General features: G+C 41.7%; 1 protein-coding gene and 1 long non-coding RNA gene across 6 annotated transcripts; one reads left to right on the plus strand and one right to left on the minus strand.

The window, feature by feature from the left end:
• Positions 1-9,189: 9,189 nt before the first annotated feature.
• On the minus strand, positions 9,190-10,480 carry LOC119009131 (probable calcium-binding protein CML50). 4 transcript variants are annotated; one of them, XM_037080153.1, is made up of 5 exons: positions 10,388-10,480; positions 10,242-10,307; positions 10,109-10,167; positions 9,384-9,999; positions 9,190-9,305 (listed from the first exon to the last, which is right to left on the minus strand). In XM_037080153.1, the coding sequence occupies exons 2-4, from the start codon at positions 10,244-10,246 to the stop codon at positions 9,392-9,394; spliced, it is 672 nt and encodes a 223-aa protein (XP_036936048.1). In that variant the 5' UTR covers positions 10,247-10,307; positions 10,388-10,480; the 3' UTR covers positions 9,190-9,305; positions 9,384-9,391. The 4 variants fall into 4 exon arrangements, with proteins under 4 accessions (XP_036936048.1, XP_036936049.1, XP_036936050.1 ...); XM_037080154.1 differs by having other exon boundaries at positions 10,400-10,436; XM_037080155.1 differs by lacking the exon at positions 10,388-10,480 and having other exon boundaries at positions 10,242-10,330.
• Positions 10,481-10,556: 76 nt separating this feature from the next.
• On the plus strand, positions 10,557-14,339 carry LOC119009132. Of its 2 annotated transcripts, XR_005071634.1 has the most exons (3): positions 10,557-10,678; positions 11,041-11,111; positions 13,882-14,339. It is a non-coding gene; the product is annotated as an uncharacterized LOC119009132 (long non-coding RNA). The 2 variants fall into 2 exon arrangements; XR_005071635.1 differs by lacking the exons at positions 10,557-10,678; positions 11,041-11,111 and adding an exon at positions 12,123-12,323.
• The last annotated feature ends 4,326 nt before the right edge of the window (positions 14,340-18,665 follow it).

Raw genomic sequence — 18,665 nt, forward strand, 5'->3', positions numbered from 1 at the left:
ATGGTCATTTGGAAATTGCGTTCTGTGAAAATGCGGTGTGAATCCAAATTAAACAGCAAGAAAATGTGTCATCTCCTCCCTCTATCAAAGCCCAGAGTGATGTTGCCCACTCTTCCAGGCAGACTGTTAAACAGCCATCCGAGCTCTGCTTGAGCTATCAAGCAATTTTTATGCAATAAAGTGGGTTAGGGGGAAAGCTTCCACATGGCCACAGTTTGTCCATATTTGTGCCATTTGTTCCAACATTATCTGAATGTATCTTGAAATTAAAAAGCATACCAGACAGGTTCATCACCATAATGTTATTTATTGACCTCCTCTTCAGCTCCAAGGACTCGCAGGGCCGCCTAGCTGTGCGTAATATAATGCAAATAAATTATAGCCATGGTCGGGAAACAAAGAAATTCTCTAAATATGCCAAAGGTAAGGGCTCTCAGAAGAGTCTGAGCTTAAAGTGCTTCATTCTTTCATCTTAATTGTGCTTTTCCAGCTGTAGGTGTAACAGACCAAGGCTATAACGGAGGCTGAGGGTCTCTAATGTTGATTTAAATTCATTAAATGGCGATCACTACCTATCGATCTAGTTGTAATGCCAACAGTTATCTTGTGATCGCAACTTAATTATCCCATTATCTCGAGATAGCAATCCTTACCGGAGAAAGCCGTTTAATTTTGACATTATCTGAGTTCAATCACAGACACTTTTTAGCATTTAACATGCAGCGGTTACACAGTTAGACCTGGTGGAAAAGGGTCTGCACTTTGTATGGAGATTTCTGAGCGGCAAAGAGGGAATCTGTTCAACCACACACGTGCATAAACGTGACATTCTTTTGCATAGAAATATACACATGTCTAACACAAAAGAAAAAGGATTTAACCACCACTCGTTTCCTGTCCCCAACTGATTTTACATGACAACATGCCCATAGAGCACTGTATTAACAAATATCTAGAGAGTCACAGAGGTCATGGGCTGACGACAAGATCATATGTGGTGATACCCAAATAATAAGACTGGAGAATGCATCTATACCTTTTTTTTCAGAGCAGCCCAGCCCATCCACAGTCATGTTTGGCCTGGTCTATCCATGGAAAAAGTGCCTTCTCACTCAATGGTCAAGTCAGCAATAATAGACATGCCACCTCTGTATACACTATCAAAATAAAGGCACAAGAACTCAGCACAACTGCAAAGTAAGGCTAAGGCACCAACACCTCTTGGTTAAGGTTAGGGAAAGATTATGCTTTTGCTTAAAAAAACATCTGCTTCCTTAAAGGCGCACTATTTTCACCAAAACTACAGAGTGCCCCTTTACATACATTTTACATTTTAATGAGAAGAGAAAGATCTTCATGGGTTGATTATATTTCCTGTCCATACAAACCAAATAAACAAACTCTATGTGTTTTTCATTGATGAATAAGCCACTTTTTTATGTTTGACTTTGTTTATATGTGGCGGACCCTGCCACCTCTCTAGTTTCAGACAGTGTCATGGGACCTTCTTCTTTCCCTGAGAGCAGCTTATTTATTCACTTGTGACAAAGATTTCTATTTTTGTGTAAATATTAAAAATCTCTGTTTGGATGGAAAAAATGTAGCGTGGATATAAAGGAGATTCAGATTCTCAAAATGTGGTTTATTTGAGCAGATTTTCATGGAGGTTTGTAATAAGTGCGGTGCGCTATTCAATCCCTCCTCTGGCAGCTGAGAACAGTCAATCAGGGGGAGCGTTTTTGATAGGGTGCATGCTGCTCCCTGGCCAGGTACGGGTACAGGCAGAACAGAAATCACATGGGGAGCTACAGGGAACCTTTTTGTTTCGTTTCCACCATGTTCCTGTCAGCAGTCAGCGCTGTAAAAGAGCCCAACGGGACCTGTCAACGTCTGTCAAAAAGTGCACACGGAAAAAGAAACCAATGCCTCACTCAGTTTAGCAGAGAAATTGGAGAGCTACACACATTTGCAGCATTAAACTCAAACGACTGCACTTTTCTGCAGGCCAGCACACACACACACACACACACAGCACTCCTTACGCTTAACAATCCCCACAGAGTGTTTCATGGACTTGGACATGGGAGAAAACCACTGACAGTTTACTGTTTGACTGAGAAAATATTCATCATCCTAGCTTCATTACGCTGCCATCCAATTTGTTTTAGAATCGATTTTTGAAATTATTTTAATTACCTACAAGGCATTGCATGGCAAAGTCCCCGAGTACCACACCGAGCTTTTCAGACCACGGTATCCGTCATGATGTCGGTACTCATCAGAGCAGCGCCTTCTAATTAAACAGCGCAAGTGTCCTTAGGAATTATGCTCGTATTGGATGACTCTGCATTTCGCCATTTGCTTCCAGTGCCAGTTTCAGCACCATGGAAAGATTTTTTTTTTTTTTTGTTGGCAGTGACTGTCATGGCTAACTTACTTACTTTTACAAACATGACTCCTATAGTCTTGAACCAAGGCTGGCACAAACAAGGCAACCCGCCTCAGAGCTGATCCCAACAGCTCCATCTTTACTGCCTCTTAACTGTTAACAGGTTTGTCATTTTAAATTGAAATATCACTGCTTATCATCATCATTATGTTTGTCTGCTTTTTTTTTTTTTTCTTTTTTTTTTTTGTTTGGTGCGAGACAGATTGTTGCTGAGAGCTGTCAGGAGTGAACCAACGGTAGAACTGCAATCAGACAGCCAAACAATCAGCTGAAACTCATCGCGAAAGACAATTATCTTTATGTTCATTCCATCACGCGGTACCCTTTCACACTGTTTGCATGCTGCCATTGGAAACATTGATTTTTAAATACCATTCGTCACAGCGTTAGTGTTTGCTTTTAGTTGCCAGAACCATGATATTTTCACGACCTTCACCGTGTTTTAATTGCCTAGCTTTCAAGCTGTCGTTTCTAAGATTGTGAAAAACAAAACCAAAAAGAGCATCCAACAGAATAAGAACTTAACATAAACTTCACTGCTGCTGACTTTTCTCAGTGGCCCACTGGGACATGTGTGTTAGTGTCGAGTCTGCCACGGTCTACAAGCTTTCTTAGCTTCTTAGTCTAATAAATACATAAACAACTCTCAATAAACTCTTTAGTCCCACAGTCATATAAACACACACAAAGAGGCCATCATAAGAGTAAGATTGAGTAAAAAGTAAGATTGCTGCAGATTCCCGAAATCATTGGTGCTTAAGCAAATCAGCACGCAGCAAACCCGTGGCCAGGGAATACCGTACATGGCACAGTGTGCAGGAGGAAACGGGGGGTTAATTGGGGCCCACAAGCTAATTTCTGCCCCAAGGCCTCCGAGCAGTTTAAATCCGGCCGTATCTGAAACAATGTCATACCATGTGTGGGCTGATTCTATTCATATATTAAAAATCCCAATGAAGACTCATTTGATAGTCATAAGATATCATAAGATCAAACGCATTCCCCCCACGCAGGAAAATTCAAGCTGCAGAGTATTATACCGTATACGTTAGAAGATTCCATCTACGCAGAATGAGGTATGCCAATTAATCCAGAGGCACCAGTACAATATAGCATAAAGTTAATTAGGAAGTTACAATAAAAAGTATATAATAAAATGTATTTAATGTAATATGTTTTTACTTTTCCTCTTAATGATGATGAATAGGGCTTTAATGGTTTACTTTATTGAGGTCTTTTTTTTTTTCTTTTTATATCTGTTAAGCACTTTGTACACCTCTCCTTTTGAAAAGTGCTTTACAAATGAGATATTATTGAAATGAATATCAATCTGAGTGCCTGCACAGACACTCGGGACTAATGGCAAGTCAACTTTTAACAGTGTTAATTTAGAAATTATGTAAAGCAAATGCATACACTCCACTCCTCAGGTGAGCTGACGATCTCTCTTAGACAAGAGAGGGAAACTAAAAGCCCCCTTACACCCATAATCCTGTTATTGTAATGTATTTTTCAAGTTTGTCTGTGATCGAGTCCTTGAAGTTGTATTTTTTTTTCTTACTGCCAGTGCAGTCAGATTGATTCAGCCTGTTTCCAACAAACACCAGCTTGCTCAAGTTTGTATTTTAGAGCTCAGCTCAGTCCTTCACCAGCTGCGACCACAGGTGTCCCAAATGTGTGTGCGTTTAAACTGACAGTAAACTTTGTGTTGTGTAAAACACAATCATTTATATATATGACTGGATGGTGTGTTGATTTTCACACAAAACATACTGATCCATGAACTGTTGATGTTTTAGTTATACAGTGGGTTCAAGTTGACAGCGGCTCTTCATAATAACCATGATCACTAAAAAAGGTACATTTGTAGGTAATTCAACTTTGGTTAATAGTTATTTCACTGTTACAGATCCCGGGAGGTGTTGTTTTCTGCACATAGTCTAGTAATTCAAGTGATGCAATCGTGCTTTAGCTCAATCAGTCGAATCTCACCCAAGCACTGCATTTTGGACCTTCAAAGATTGAAGGAAGTTAACATGTTAAGGGCCACTGTGAAAACCAAGTCCATTAAAGGGCTATTCCGGCATAACTTTAATACATGGTCTAACACACCAAGTAAGACCCCTCTTCAAGAGATCAAATTTTCCGACCGCTAGCTTATGTAGTTTTAGCAACCTCAGAAAGCGCACTTTACAATTACAATACACTGCAGTCCATGCCTCCAGCAAGAAACCGCCATCAAAAATCCATTCATAATAGCCACAGATAATTCTCAGAACAGCACCAAACTTCAGCAACAGTACAAATAGGGTCCCAGCACATAGATCGAGGCATCAAACATCTGCTAGCTTAGCCGGATTTCTACTGAAAAGAGAGCACAACTCACCACTCTCCTGCAGCAGCTTGCTCGTTGTGGGGAAGCCCTGATGAGTCGATTACTGAGTGCAGTAGAGTAGAGTAAACTCACGCCGGAATATCCCTTTAACATGGCTAGCATGATAGCTAATACAACTTTTACCTGGACTCTCATCTTGGATCATCCATAATACCCATTACATGTACCTAATGCAGTTACACAATAGCAATACACATCTCTAACTTCTGTTGAGCGAAGTGATTGTTAATAAACTGTCCTCCCAAAAGATTGATGATGACCTCCTGACTTTTCTGCAGCAATTTCTGGCTGCTTGTTAATTTGTGTATTTTAATAAAATGCTGAATAAAGCGTTTGAATAAATTGCATGCGCAAATTATTTTTTTGTTTAAAATAATAAATAAAAAATACATCCGCGTCACCTCCCGAGCTGTGTACACTGCTGAACAATAACACGCTTTCTTTAAGATTCCTTAATTGATTTGTAGAGCATTTCATTGTTTGTTGACAGTGAAAAACGAGTGACTGACCATTTGTTAATGTGGTTGTTACAAAGTCACCCTTTCTTCATCTCAGGAGGTAACGTTTAGGTGTTACATCTGCTTGGGAGGTGTGTTCTGTCTAGAGGGCCAAACAGCTGCTAGATTATTGTTTTTTGTGACTATAAATATCATTAAGATCTGTCTCACACCATTTGGTTATCCCGCAGCACTGTTTTAAATGATTTCTCTTAACTAAATCCTAAAGTTTGTACATGCCCCCTGGCAACTGCAAAAGTGCCCCCTTGGGCTTGCATGTGCCAGTGGTTAGGAGTTACGGTTCTAAGATACAGCACCACACATGATAATTATACATGTCAGCTGTATACATGATAGAACAAAAGATCATCAAATCAGTTTAAAAAAAAAAGTTTAATGTTTAGTTTGCTACATCAGCAAACAAGTGAGAACAAGATAAATAATATTTTCAGGGTGCATTATTTGAGACATTTCCGATGAAGATCTTGAATATAATGCATTATATTTCATTACAATACACTGTATACTCACTGACAATGTTTTATGATTTGCCTCTAGTGATGTACAATCACAGTTCTAACCACTCACAAGTATTTGTAATTCCTAAACTCTACAAATCATCCATCAAGAAGACAGGTGTTATTATTTAAGAAAAATGGTTGATAGAGTCAAACGCTGCCAAAAACCCTCAGTTGTGAATCAGCTCTGAAAGATGATACAATAACAGACAAAAAATTAAAAAGCAGTCGTGTCTCAGCCCAGTAATCAGATAATGTGTTGGCAATTTAAAACACCTGTAAATCACTGATGTGTTTACATCTGTACCATTGAGATTTCTGCAATATCTGCTGTATTATGTTCACAGCACTATTCCCTCCACATTATATTGGGAGCTGGAGGGGATGGTGTGGAGGTTTCAGGCAAGTAGACTGGCTGAAAGTGGGAAACCAGTGGATATTTTTGAGGGGGCCTTGGGACAGATATGTTTTATAAGAGATAATTGACTCAATTGGACTCAGTTTAGAATGAGAATATCTAATAACTTGGTGATTTTTCCTGAGCGGTGTTAATTCTGTTGTACATGTACAGTAGCCCTTCATGTTCATGAACACGATTTCTGCCATCGCTGAAAGACAGATCAGTCTTTCCATAATTTAGGAAACATCTTTGTAGACACTTATAAATCCCACATGTCTTTCACAGCTAATTATTTTATGGCTGCCTGATTAAGCCGCAGTACTCCTGGCATGTTGGGCACACACACACTGTGAAGCATGTTGCAGGATCGTTGGGCAGAGTCCTGTTTGATTATTTATGCCTCCCGAGCTGCCTCACAGTATTTGAGTCGTAGCTATTTAACATTAACTTGGTGCTACTGCGGGCGCTTCACGCCACAATGCTCCAGCCATCACACAGTGTCTAAACCAATAAGCACACGTGTATATTTCATTATTTAATAACTGGGGAGAAGGATTAAGATATCAACCAAATGCCTCTTGGAATAGTTGCATGTGCTGCTGTGGCTTGGACAGGGTTCAAAATCAGCAGCCTTGCCGGAGCAGAATGCGTCTTTATAAAGCTTCCGTCAGAACTGCGAGGCTGAACTTCCCCCCCGAACTCCAGCTATATACACTTTGTCTATCTGCATTTGTCTCTTAACTCCACGTCTCTCCATCAGATCAGCGCGATGAAATGGTGGACTGCCAAGCCACGGGCGTTTAACAACATCTGAATAGCTGCCAGCCATTTCATATGAGATTTGCAGGCAGCAGAAGAAAAGGCCTGCGATTCCTCGGCGCTCGATGCTGCCAGTCTCTTCAACATTCTGCCTATTAAACCCTCGGCAGGAGGGATTCCCGGACCCGCTGCTCACTTCCAAACAAGACTCCTATCTGTACATACAGCCAGATACTGCAGCACTAATTCTTTCAACTGATTCTTCAATAGCCAGCTGACTACATTTCCTTTAGGCTGTCTCACACACGCCTGCGATGGTTCGACATCAGTTCAAACTGTCTCATCCTCTCCTTCTGAGCGTTCTCTCTGCCTTCATGTCGTGGCTACACCGTCCTGACTCCCCACAGCAACAGTTTCTTTAAAGTAAAACAGGCTCAAAATTCTTCATTTTTTTCATCATTGGATGTTAGTTTTTGCTTACGTAAGCACTCAGCTTGAGAAAGAAACAGATTCTTCTGGTAAGGTTAAATATCGAGGGATTTCAGTCCTGCCGCAATATGGTCACGTTGCTATGGTAACACATTTCCTGCAGGTGCGACAAACCTTGATTGCGATTCCAAACCATTTCTATAGAGTAACTACACTGCATCTGATGAAATCAGAAGTAAAGGAGCCAAACTAGACTGAAAAGGAGAAACATGTGTAGTGTTGATCAAAAACACCCTCAATCCACTCGTCCCTTCAAGGTCTCTCAAGTGTTTGCCTCTATGTTGATTGCCAAGAAAAAAAGATCTCATTCTTTGAAGGATAAACATTAAGAACAAGATGTTTCTGCAATTTCAAGGACATGTCTGGTCATTTTCTTTATTGCACATCTTCACAAGAAAATCCCATTGAAAGACCCAAACCAACAATGTCTGTATTCTTCTATTGCGTGGGTGTCCCAAGCCTAATACATAGATTTTGAAGAACCCCTGTCGTTGATGCTCTGCATTTCTATGAACACACACATACCTATTAACTGTGACTCAATCCCACACACACACACACACCGTCCTGCTGCCCCAAATACTCACCGGAGCACTAAAAGTGGATCAATCTGCTCCTTCAAACATTCCAGACAAACAAATGCTCCATTTCCTCCTGGTTTTGTAACATTTGATAATGTTAAAGATTGACATGTTGAATGGGAACCACAGAGGGGCTGAGAGAGAGGGGCCGCCACAGAGCATTAAGAGACAAATATATTGGTTTGTCTGTTTGTGGCTTTGTACGCAGTGTGTAAAAAAAAAAAAAAAAAAAAAAAAGTCTCTTTTATGTCTTTGTTCTCATTAAAAGGCACCAGTGTATTTGCCGATAATGTAGTCACTGAATTTTGAAAAGCAGGCCACTGGACTAACATTGCTCTCCAACACTGTTGGACCCATCATGGATAGTTTAAAGTCAAAATCAATATAGCAGAACAGAATCACCTTTTATGCCACACTTTTCAAAACCTCAAGCCTATATTACCCACAGTGCAATACTGGAGGAAACGGGTTATACGTAGCCCCCCCCCCCCATATGCAGCAGTGCACCCTTTGTAAAATTGGTAGTTACCCTTAACTGTCCACCTCCTTTGTTCCAAAGTACACAGAAAAATAAATTGTTTTATGGCCCAGTAGATGTTGTGCATGAGGACTTGAACACAATTTGTCTCAATGGAAATGACATTAAAGTCAATCTGAATATTTTCCAGATGATTGTTTTAGGCCCCCCTGAGGTTCTGTCTGTAGCTGTGAGAACTGAGTCAAAATGTCTCCCTTTATTTGTATTGAATGCCACAACACAATGAGGTTATTGGGGGGGGGGGGTAAGCATTGATTCCTTTCCAGGACAGAAATGTATTAATCCTGAGGAATACGCCAGATTACAGTAACATTCTAATGTAGTGCAAGTAAATGCTGACATAAGTGCCAAAGTTAATTCGAATTAATGCCAGTCATTGAGAATATTGGAGCTCACACTCAGCTTGCTCAGTGGCCGCAAGCTGTGATGCTACCTGCTCCTCTGTTTTGTACATGAAGAGGGTCTGTGGTTGACCAAATATACGCACTGTCTATGAAATAATCAGTCATCTAGATATGGGTCGGAAGGTGCATGGTCATCTCGAACAAATAGAACAAGCAAGGTTTTGTCACCAGTTGTTTATTTCGCTGAACTTCAAAGACCTTCATGTTGGTCTACAGCACAAGCCCCACGGAACAGATAGTGTCCATGCTAGTAAAGCCACTGATGGAGCACTGAGCTGCAAGGTAAATACATGAGTCAACTGAGCGCAGATGGCACATAGAATGGAAGAGATATTGTTTGACTGGTGTCTTACCTCAGAGATCAGTGGTAACGACCCTTTGCTGTAGCTTTAGCAGGACTGCGCTGCTTCGAAGCGGTTTTGCTGATGCTTTTGGCTACTGGCATGAGTGGGGCAACGGGCTCTCCTGGGGTGTAGCGGGTTTGGGCAAATATGGCTTTTCCTCGTTGGTAGTTTGAGCGAGAGCTGAAGGAGTACACGGGCTCCAGATCAGACACGTCACTGAAGACGGGCTCAGAGATTTCGTCGCCAGCACCCTGGCTACCAACAGATCCGAAGCCCTCATCTTGAGGGGCTGGAGCATACCCGTAACCTCCATAAACACCAGCTGAGCTACCGTAGCCTCCACTATAGCCGCCAGATGGAGCACCAGTGTCATACGGAGAAGCTGCATAGGCAACCCCATATGGAGCGACCTCAGGGCTGTTGGAGCTGCCGTAGCTGCTGGGGCTATAGTAAATGGCATCTTGAGGAGCAGGAAGTTCAGCAGCTTTATTAAAGCTTGGGTTGGTGAGACTTGGTAGAGGGGAGCTACTGCCCGGGCCAGAACTCATCCCTGTTCCACTGTACCAATACCCAGAGGAAGATGGCTCCTGCATCAAGGTTGGGTCAGCCTTGTTTGATCTATAGTCTGAGGAGAAAAACAGCTGTATAATCACAGGCATTCATTTAAGGCAGTTTACAATATAGAGCCTCAACTTGTAATTTCAGTATTTTTGATTAAAGACACCATGGCCTACCTTGTCCAATAGGGCCACAGGCAATGTGTCCAATCAGCAGAAATGAAAGCCACAACATCCTGTAGATATATCTTGCTTTTAGAGCAATTACCCCTTCATTTTCAAAACACTTCAAGGTAGTAATTTAAGTTACCTCATCCAGCTTCAGTTGTATGGGCAGGTTCTGGATAGAGCTCAAGCTGACTTGGGAGAAAGAAAACTGCCCAAACACAAAATGGGAACATTCTAGTCAACAATGACATTGAATCCAAGTCAAACAAAAAGCCATTTCATACCTACCTACTAACAAACCTGCAGTGGAGAAGTCCTTCTGTAATGTTCTTGTAAACCAAGAGCTTCTTTTAAATGATTCTCAGTGCTCTGGGAATTGATTGCACAGTGATAACAGCTGGTGGTTGAAGGTGCAAGGGAGAGGCTGATTAACCTCCTCAGTAGGAAACAGTGGACTTATTTGGGCACTTTGAAGGAGGTCTTTGCCAGAAGGTGCAGAGGATCCAATACAACTGTCTACCTGAAGCCCCACGCTCTGGACTCTCAAAGACTTCCACTGGCAGCAGCAGTGTGGTCGTTGTCAGTGCCTATTTGACAGATAAAAATGAAAGCCATTCATTTCTCAGACACGATTAAATCCATGTTTACATGCTTGTTTATTCTGTGATTGGAGACAGCGATCTGTCAGAACTGATGTTCACACACAGACCCCCATAAATACTTACGAAGGACCCATTCTCAGATGTTGAAATTAAAGTTAATTCTGTATAATTGATTACAGGTAGTTCATTGTTGGTGATTTCATCCAACTCAGGGTTTATGGGCAGCATATTGTCTGTACCGCATGTTTCATATTTAGGCATGTTTTGAATTCAAAGAAGAAAATTCCACCACAGTGGATAAAATAATGTTTTACAATCTATGTTTTCTCTTCCCAACAGGACCTCCAGAGAAACTTGGCATGGGAGACCCTGAAGTTTACATACACATAAAGGTTGATGTCATGAAACAGGTTAGACAGTTCCAGAAAAAGTACATCATGGCTTCTTCTTCTTGACATAATTTTAGACAATTGGGAATGGGTGTATTTTAAGGCCTACCTTCCAATTCAGTGCTTCTTTCCCTTGCATCATGGGAGATCATGAAGATCAGAAGAAATCAACCAAATCCAAAAACATGTGGACCTCAACAGGTCTGGATCATACATTTTAGCGTTTTCTTAACAGTGTTTCAATGGTGTTGTGATTGGTTAGGTTTAGAAACAGTCATACTTTGAGTTAAAATAACTATGTGAAGTCATATCACTTTTGTAAGTTACATTATGTATTTTACATAATGAAATGGGCTGTATTTCTTAGGCCTTATGATGAATCTTTATTTATCTTATCCTCCAAGGACACTTAAATTCACATTCTTCAATCACACATGATGCCCATGCATTTCTTGTTCTGTGGAATAAAATTAAAAAAGGGTAAAAGAAGAAATGTATTTTCAATGTATCATTATTGACTTCATTATAGAAGGTATAGGTCTATAGGTATGACTAAACCTATGATTAAAAGTATTTATTCCTATCCCATAATATTTCAGGCTTTAATCCATTGTCTGCCTGCTCATCCCTGTGTCCAAGTCCATTCCTTTATTTAAACAGATCTTGGCTGTTTAATTGTTCTATAGAGGTTAACTGGGCATTTTGTTGAAAGTAACTAAAAAGTAGCGTGATAATATACTCAGACAGTAATATTGTAATGTAATATATTACTTTAAAACGAAGGTAACTAGAAAAATGTAATATATTGCATTTTGAAAGTAACTTGCCGACACTGTTCGTGACACAGAGACAGGGGTTACATCCAGAAATGCTTTAAAAACTGTGTGACTATGTTTGTTAGGCGACTTCAAACGCCTAAGTGCTGCACTGTGACCGTAGCAGTCACATTGATTGGCTCTCGGCTCAGACAGCACAGCACCTCACGTTCTGTCATCCAATTAAATTTTCAGTCCCAGGGCAGGACATGGATAATGAAGTTGTGAAGTTTTGGTAACTTTAGTCTTATACAGCCACACATCTGTCAGCTCCTCCCATCACCCATGACCTTTCCAGAGCAGCAGACAGATGAAAGTTCCCATGAACGTATGTTTGATTTTAGTTTGTATAGACAGTGTGAACACTGCCTGACCCCCCTCAAAAAAAGTCACCACCTGGATTTAAGTGAGCGAACAGGTAGGAGCCTTCCATTGTCTAATTACTGCAGTGACTAATATGTTTCAGCTGGCAGCCAGTTATTTAACCCCATCTGATGCAGTGAGTAGCTTCTCATTTCTTAAACAACCATGTCAGAAAACATATCCCATGGTCTTGCTCCTCAAGGAGATTAAATTACATTAAAACTACAAAAACTGGATCAAGAACTTTCCAATGCATCATTAAAACCTAAGTGGATAGTGATGAAACATCATATTCCAGGAAGAAATGTGGGTGGAAAAAAATCTTGAATGATCGTGATCGGAGATGACTTGACTTCACTTTTGGTGTAATCAAACGGTAAAAATTCAACAGTGGAACTCGCGGCTGTGTTTAAGTGGAAGTAAGAGCGTTTCCACACACACAATGTGAAAAGTAGTCGAGGGATTGGGACCGAACAGCTGTGGCCTCCAACTTTTTCAGAGGCTGTGTTTTCTCGCTCTGGACCGGTCGGGTTCAGTGGGAGCTGTCAGTCTGGGCACAGTCGGCTGGCCGCTAGCTCCATGGTGCTGGGTTGTAGCACACATTTAGGGCTTTCAATCACTGCCAGTCAATATGAGCAACAACAACCCCCCCAGTGGCCTGTTTGACAGGAAAAACATAACTATGCTGACGCAAATCGCGCTGCACCAGCCATTTCTTGGGCACTCTTATAGTTCAATGAGTTGAGAGGCTTTTCAAAAAGCTATTTATCATCTGGGAAACAAACATAAAGCCTTCAGTTAAAAAAAAGTTGATAAAAGGGGTCTGTATGTTGAAATTTGAAATGTGAATCTACACCAAATATCAAAAAAACGACATCACAAATATGCTTTGAAAACGGGGTTACAGTAACATCACAGCGCGTAACATGCATTAGGCTTGTTCACGCCTAACAACGCATTGTCTTATTACCGTCGACTATGTATTTATTTCTTATCGGCTGTTGCATCCAGTTAGTCATCGTTTATGTGCACAATCGCACCTGGTCGGTCGGAGCTGTGAGAAAATAAACCTTGTCCCCAGACGTGAACTCTCTCTGATTCTCCTGCTGACAGACAGACTACACTTTGATCACTGAGGTTTGCGCAGCGTAAAAAAAAAAAAAAGAAAAAAAAGAAAAAGACTTGCGCTATATAAAAGACGTGTAATTTCACTGCAGACGGAGATGCAATGCACGCATTCCTGCTGCTGATAAGTGTTTAACTGAAAGAGAACATAATTGCTAATAATCAGCCCTTTTTATATTCATGTGCATCTAAATATGCAGCACATAATATAGGACTACCAGACACAGAGTGGGAAGCTGAAAGCTTTTTTTCTTTTTTTCTTTTTTTTTTTTTTTTTGTACAGATCTGTGTGAGTCTAAGCCAATGAGCCATGATGGTAACTTGTTATATATATATATATATATATATATCTATATGTGTGCGTGTGTGTGTGTAGAGCAGACTGAAACATAACTGAGCTGAATCTATTGACATGGGGAGCTTGTCCGCTATTTGCATGAATTATTACATTACTCTCTCTCTCTCTCACTCTGTCTCTCATATTGCAGAAAGCAATTATAAGCGAGCAACACGTCACGGCGATTCGTCTGTGTGGCGGCCGTGTTTCACTGGCTCTGCTCGACATGTTCCTTGTCCAAGTTGGCTTCGACGGAGGGGACGGGTGAAACAGCGGGTGATGTCCGATGGCATCTTGATGAAGAATCTGCATGCGGTGTCTGAATTCGGGCTGTTTTGCGGTCAAGCTGGTGCAGGGAGGTGTGTGTTGCACCACTGATTAATGTGATTGCATATGTCACCTTGAGAGAGCTCTGGTTTTACTCGATAGCAGTTTGCTTAAGCCTGGCCCCTAACCTCGTCAATAGGTGGCGCTAGGGAGCCAACCAACCTGTCCCACATGAAGAAGAATCATAGAGACCTTCATTGAATACTGTATACTTTTAATTGAACAACCTAACTCTGTTAGTAACTAATATGTATAATCTGCAATAAAGGCGTAGATAACAGATGTTCCACGTCGTGTTAAGTTACTGACAGGTGATGTATTTCAGGCCCAGGGCACAAAAATATGTGGCCAAAGCTCCTCATTATAAGTTGTATGCACACGTTGCTTGTTACATACATGAGATAGCAGCTTGCTGGGCGCTAACGTTCACCGTCCCAAGTTGGTGTAGGAGCAGATGATGTAGATGAAGCTCATAGAGACTCGGAGAAGCCTTGTATGATGGAATCAGCTGTGGAGAATAGACAGAAATGGAGAAAGAAACTTCAGTCAAGTCACTGGAAACAGTGGGAGAACACTGCAGAAAAAGCTTAGATTGAAAGAGCTCAGACCTGATCAGCCAGACATTGTGATAAAAAAAAAGGGGGAAGACAGCACAAACCGTCTTTTTCATGAGGCCGGTTTGCTAAGAAGTCATGGCCAACTGCATGCGGTGACCCAGCATGGATCCTGCCAGGTATAACCGATTTAAAGCACTTTGCAGAAAAAAGTGGAATGGCACGAACAAGCTAAAACCAGATGGAAAATGCTATTCATCTCGATATGTTTGGAAGAGTAAATATTGATGCTCAGCCTGATGAAGGCTACAGGACAGGGATCCGAAGGACAACAGGGAGGGTGACCAAAACAGGCACATCTTAAGTGTAAAGTTCTATGTTTGAGAGCTGCCCCTGCATTTTAATCATTTTAATGTGATAATTATATTTTTTGGTGGAAAAACCATATTAGACTTATATTACTGCTCCAAGCAGAGTGTTTGGTGCATCCTACTGGTTATAGCACATCTGACAAATGGCCTTTACATGCTAGTTGCATACACAGCAAGTTCTCACATCTCATCTGTCGCAGTGAAAGCAGCACACAGCATCTCAGTAACTAAACCCATAGTCAAACTGCATGACATTAGAATTCAGGGGTTAGACGTCGCCACAAACAGTCGTGTCCACCCTGCTCACACACACCAAACCCACATCCGACAACTAAAGAGCTAGTGCTGATGAAGGCCGACCGACACGCCACTTCACATCCCCTGTCTTGGCCAAAAAGCTGGTCAGGAATATACTTTTATGCTCAGTAAAAAAATAAAATGAATAGCTGCCAGAAATTCAGGAAAAAACATGTCGTTATCATTGAAAAAGTGTTGTTGATGATATGAACTTCTGAAAGTTTCTTAAGAGTGTAGCTGAGTTCTCTACCGACCTTGTGTTACGGTTTATTGCATTGACATGATTGTGATCTGTAAAGAATTTCAAGCATTCTTTTGATCTTCTATACATTTCCTGTCGCTGTCGTTTCTGTCTTTAGCGACTGCTTTCATCAGTACACCGTCTACAGTGGAGTAGCCTGTTTGGTGTCCTCGCTCCCTCGTCCCCCCCACCGACACAGATTTCATTGAGCTCAGATGAGTCTGGGGCCGTTTTAAAGATCTCACCTTGTGGAATGAGAGCATTTCATTAAAGTCTGTCGGAGAGAAAATTTCCACTGTTTATTAAGCTAAGCAGTCGAAAAAGTCATTTTTCATTTCACATCAACTTTAATGTTTTCATTACGGCCTCAGTTCCTCGGTGTAATGGATTGATGTCTCATTTACTTTTTCCTCAGTTTGATGGCTTAGGAGGAAAGATTTTATTTCCAAATCAGGTTTTCCACGCGCCCTGCATGCTGATATCGTCGTGACAGATAAGAGGACGACTTGTTATCAGATTTTAGAGCCGTTAAAAAAGAAAAGCGCGACCTAGAGCAGTGCCGCGTTAGAAGTAAAGAGGGATGTCTCTCTGAGTGTTGCAGCAGTCTTGCTCAGACATCAAACCACTGTACATGTGTCCTCTGATATCCAATCTTCACTGTAATAACAGTTCCTCTGTAATAATAACCCTCTGCGGTGTAACAGCAGGCTGTGAAACAGATGTGAGATGTGGCTGGATCCCTTCCACTGTGCAACCAATCCCTTATCTGTGCGCCTATAGATTCTTTGTGTAGAGACATTAAAAAGTAAATCGGCAGGTTTGCGCCACTTTCGTGGCTTAACCAGTTGTCCTTGGGCAAGATACTGAACCCCAAACTGCTCCTGATGTGCTGGTCGGCACCTTGCGTGGCAGCCACCGCCATCAGTGTCTGAATGTGTGTAAAGCATCTGCTAAATGCCCAAAATGCAAACGGTTAATCAAACTCTTGCCAAAGTCAGCAGAAAAGAGCAAAAAGAAAATCATCCATTGTCATTTTATTCTCTTCTTGAAATGAATGCTCCCTGGTCATATAGAGCTGATGCTATAGCTGTAGCTACCCTAAACTCTTGAGGAGCCGCTGTTGTTGTCATCTCTCGCTGGTCATCACAACCAAACCACGCTGGGAGCCTCCCAGTGTTCCTCTGAGGACGATTCCGCATCATGGTTTTGACACGGTCGTGTCAGTCTTACGCAGGACCCTTCACATAAAGTGTCACCAAAAAACAACAACGCGGGAAAAGGACGACAAACGGAGTCTCCAGTGTTTTATCAGACAAAAAGGCCAGAAGACGCAGATGTCGTCATAGTCTGCGGCTTTTGGTTTTTATAATCTTTAAGAGCTCCAAACTTATGAAAGTGCGATAAATCCCTGGAGAACCCCTTTATGAAGATTTCACTGGATGTAGTTAGCCCATAGCTCCCAAAGACCTGAATTACTTTTTGAACAGGTTTTACAAATATAATCTTACAACCACATTTTCTCGATGGCGGCATGCGACTGGTTTGCAATCCCTCATCCTAACATGGAGTTCGGTGCAGAAGTTTCCTCCCTCTCCTCCTCCTCCTCCTCTTCCTCTGACATTGATCCCAACCTGCGTCTTCCCGAGCCTTCCCGGCTCGAGAGGCTTTAAAGCCGAGAGATTAATGCGCCCTCCCCGCTGCTGCAGGGCTGTAAGCAGTCTCAGGGTCTCCATTAATCCACCATTATGAGTCACCTGTAAAATACCCACAAATAACCGTCTACAAAGTGAGGGGAGAAGGGTGCCAGGAAGTTACACAAAAAACTGGCAACATTTTGCAGATTATCTCTCCAGTCATTTCGGTAATCATGCTTTTGTCCCTTTTGCTTTGGCGCAGACGCTCACACATATATATACCCTTCATTGGCTCAGTGGAGCCGAATTGCCATGGCAACACAGGGCTAAAGAGATTGCCAAGTAGCTTTGCAATGGCAGGAATTCAAAGAGGAGATGTGTATAAACGCAAACATCTTTTTGAGGAGTGACAATCACCGCTAAAGGGAGGTTCTTCCAGAGGCTCCTGTAAAACCCGCGACAGAAGAGCAACTGCTTGATTCTGAGACAAAAGACGAGCGCGCGGCATTAAAGAGCAAATGTGGTCTTTTTACTTTCACGCAAGTGAGCAGCAGACGTGCTAATTATACCGTGAGTTCGCCCATTGTGTGGAGCGCGGTGATGTCACACATGATAAATGCAGGTTTGTGCAGCCCCTTTGTGCAGGAGAAATTATCTGTTACACAATGCTGGATTATTTTCTGCCACAGAGGACCGTCCTGCAGGTAAAAGAGGTTGAGTCATCGCCACAACTCATTCAAGCTCTGAACAGTACAGTATAAGGAGGGCGGCTATGAGCATAAACCCAGTGTCCTCCGGAAACATGATATTCCAGCCAGCATGGCTTCACGTTAATCCAGGCGGCTAAAGAAAACGTACACGTGTCACCGCGGTATGACCACAAGAAGGAACTGAGAGACGACACGAACAGGAAATTGAGTTTTAAAGATTTTTTTCCAAGGAGGAAGAAAGAAAGATATGAGATAATTAGTGGGCAGCTGCCTTATAATTTCCCTAAAATTTATAAACATAATAGTAATACTAAACCATGGTGGCTGCTATGGATATTTGTCAAACGCTCAGCAGCAGTCTCAAAATGTAGCTTGAAAAAGATTCTAATTCAGAAAAGTGCAAGAGGTTTGCTTGAATAAAACAATCACACTCATTCTAATACCAAAGCCATGAAGGAGTCCTGCTGGTAGATTTACATTATCACCAGTTCCAGGCGAATTCTCTGATCACTTTATGTCGCCCATGTGCGTTTCTGCAAACCACGGATATGGTGAAAACTTTTCAACATGTTCCTTTGGATTCATTTTAATCTCGTTTTGTGACAGTGCTGTGCTTACGGCCTGGTCCGCTTTACTTCATAACAAAAACTTTCCTAGCATCAGGAAAATCATGTTTTTGCTGAAAAGAATACCTGGTTTGGTTGACTAAAACACCACTGGAGATGTCCCAAGACCCAAACCCGTTCCAAATGTTGCAATGTTGTTTCGAACTATGGTCACTGGCCCAAATTGCATCTGACC

The sequence above is a fragment of the Acanthopagrus latus genome, chromosome 19 (assembly GCF_904848185.1).
Source record: "Acanthopagrus latus isolate v.2019 chromosome 19, fAcaLat1.1, whole genome shotgun sequence".
Taxonomy (NCBI): Eukaryota; Metazoa; Chordata; class Actinopteri; order Spariformes; family Sparidae; genus Acanthopagrus; species Acanthopagrus latus.